Source organism: Neophocaena asiaeorientalis, unplaced genomic scaffold (genome assembly GCF_003031525.2).
Source record: "Neophocaena asiaeorientalis asiaeorientalis breed wild unplaced genomic scaffold, Neophocaena_asiaeorientalis_V1.1 scaffold597, whole genome shotgun sequence".
Classification (NCBI taxonomy): domain Eukaryota; kingdom Metazoa; phylum Chordata; class Mammalia; order Artiodactyla; family Phocoenidae; genus Neophocaena; species Neophocaena asiaeorientalis.
The window spans coordinates 1,222,286-1,224,921 of record NW_020172664.1 but is presented as its reverse complement, the minus strand read 5'-3'; the positions used below and the strand labels follow the sequence as shown (position 1 = coordinate 1,224,921).

Genomic DNA, 2,636 nt, shown 5'->3' with positions numbered 1-2,636 from the left:
GGCCGGCTGCGTGGTCAAGGAGGTGCTGCGCCTCCTGCCGCCCGTGTCCGGGGGCTACCGGACAGCCCTGCGCACCTTCGAGCTCGACGTAAGTGCGCCGCGCCGCCCGCCCCGCCCCTGCCGCCGGCCGCGGGAAGGTGGGGTAGGGGTTAGGACCGAGCTGTCTACTCTTCCCCTCTCCGGCCCTCCGCTTTCCCTCCTGGAAAATGGGCTGAATCCTCTTCCATTTCCCGGGAACCACGGTTGAGGGAGCAAAGCAAGGTTAGGGACCCCGTACACTTCGGCTTTTGGCAGTGGTCCGGGTGAATCAGTTAGAGCCGAGTTTTAGAATAAAAACATCCTTTTCTCCGCCCAGCACCCGCTTTTCAGCCAGTGAGGCTGGGTGGGGCACAAAGAGAGACCCCCACTATGTCCCGTACCCCATTTATCTGGCTCCCTCACAAGAAAAAGGGATTAATCATTGTTACCAGTCCAGGCCTCCGGCTGAGGCCGGATTCCAGGGAAGCGGGCTAATTAAAGTATGGGGTATGATCAGGTTGGCATGAGCTGGACAATGAAAGTTAAGGTCTAGGACTGGCTCCATCTCTTAATGACCCTGGGCAGTTTCCTTCTCACTCTGGGCCTCAGTTTACTCTCTGGAAGGAAGCTGTCTTGGTCCCTTCCAGCTTTGACTCCAGGTGGGGCCCGGCTGTGCTTCGCAGTGGCAGCATCGGGGGAGGGGAGCCCTAGCGCCGCTAAACTGAAAGTGTTTGCCTGAATGGCTGCCCCTGCATCCCCCCTACCACCAGCCCAGTCTCTGGGCAGCTCCAGGCAGAGTGGGCACCTCCTTCCCTGACCCTTACTTTAAGCTAAACAGCAAATGTCCCTAGTGCATTGCATACCAGGATTTGAGAACCCCTAAGGGAATGGGATTGTGCCCCTGAGTTGCTGTCATGGAAAGAAAGGGGTTCAGAGCCAGCAACTTCATCACAAACTGGTGTGAAGAAGAGACTGATCTCTAGCTGAATGAAACCAAAACATTTTGGGAGCTGGCATTTGAACTGGAACAGTGACGGGTTAGGATGGGGACAGCACATCACTGGGAGGGGATGGCCCAGACAAAGGTAGGTGGATTAGTGAGGGGTTTAGAAGTGTCGTGGATGCTGAATCTTGGAATTCAGACGTCATGCAGGCGCTGGGGTGCAAGACCTTAGAGAAACCGCAGGAGAAGGGCACTGGACCACCAGGGTGAATAGAGGCAGGGGTCTTAGCCATCCTCCAGGTTCCAGATGGGAAAACAGGCCTAGAGAGGAGAGGGAGAGCGCCTTGGTGATTCCAAGATCTGTTTGCCTGTGAGAGCCTCCTGAAGCTGTTCAGGCAAGGGAAGCAGGATGCTCGGGGCTGGAAGACATCTCAAAAGTGGATTAGCTGAAAAAGTTGGAGGTGAGCAAAGGGAACATGAAAGCTGCCTTCCAACAATTTAATTGTCATGTGCACCTTTTTAGAGTGTGGCTTCCTGATCTGAACATTACTGTACAGCTGATGGGTGGCGAGGACAGAGAGGCAGTTTTCAGTTGAGTCCCAAGAAGAGCTGTAAAATTGAGATGACCATAAAGGAGCTGTCGTTGGCATTGTTCTGACCCAGGGAACTGGTGGGTGCAGGACTAGAATTTAGGTCTCCCGATCTAACGTGAGAACAAAAAAGACAAAAAAACAGTGAAACAAATAATAGAGCACATTTACTGACCACTAATATATATGGCCAGACCCGTTATTTGAATCCTCACAACAAGATGGGCATTTTGTTCTCACTTTATCAGTTAAGAAACTGAGGCTCAGAGACTGAGCATTTAGCCCATCGTCACACAGCTCACCAGGGAAGGAGCTGTTATGGGTATGCAGAGCGGTAGCTTCCGGGTTAGACGCGCCTCCCTGCTTGTTTTCGGAAGCCTGTTTGATATACCCCAGGTGGAGGATCGGTTCGGGCTGGGTTTCCGGGTGCCTCGTGGTCAGGCGGGTCTCCTCACCTCCCCGCAGGGCTACCAAATCCCCAAGGGCTGGAACGTGATGTACAGCATCCGGGACACGCACGAGACGGCCGCGGTGTACCGCAGCCCGCCTGAGGGCTTCGACCCAGAGCGCTTCTGCACTGAGGGCGAGGATGCGCGGGGCGCCGCCGGCCGCTTCCATTATATTCCGTTCGGCGGCGGTGCGCGCAGCTGTCTCGGCCAGGAGCTGGCGCAGACTGTGCTCCAGCTGCTCGCGGTGGAGCTGGTGCGCACGGCGCGCTGGGAGCTGGCCACGCCTGCCTTCCCCGCCATGCAGACCGTGCCCATCGTGCACCCGGTGGACGGTCTTCGGCTCTTTTTCCACCCGCTTGCGCCTTCGGCTGCGCAGGATGGGCGACGCCTCTGACCCGCTGCGCCGCGGAACCTGACTTGGCCAGTGGCAGCGGAGCACTTGCGGAGCCGCCCATCTGCCTTTCCCCAGTACCGGGTCGGGCGCACTCTCTAGTTCACCAAACGGTTACTGAATGCGGCTCTGTGCCGGACTCTGCGGGAGGAGACGCGTGAGCCACCGCCACCGCACTGGAGAAGTGCCCTGGCCAGTGGGAAGGTGCCTCCTGCCCTCCGCATACACCCTGAGGAAGGAAAGGT

At 57.1% G+C, this 2,636-nt stretch overlaps 1 protein-coding gene across 1 annotated transcript in view; it reads left to right on the top strand.

Annotated features, from left to right (window-relative positions):
* Positions 1-2,419, top strand: part of CYP26C1 (cytochrome P450 family 26 subfamily C member 1) — a 7,875-nt gene extending 5,456 nt beyond the window's left edge. Inside the window, exons 6-7 of the mRNA XM_024739544.1 lie at positions 1-88; positions 2,017-2,419. Of these exons, the coding sequence (XP_024595312.1) occupies positions 1-88; positions 2,017-2,394 (466 nt within the window). The 3' untranslated portion in view covers positions 2,395-2,419. The remainder of the gene's footprint in view (positions 89-2,016) is intronic.
* Positions 2,420-2,636: the final 217 nt, after the last annotated feature.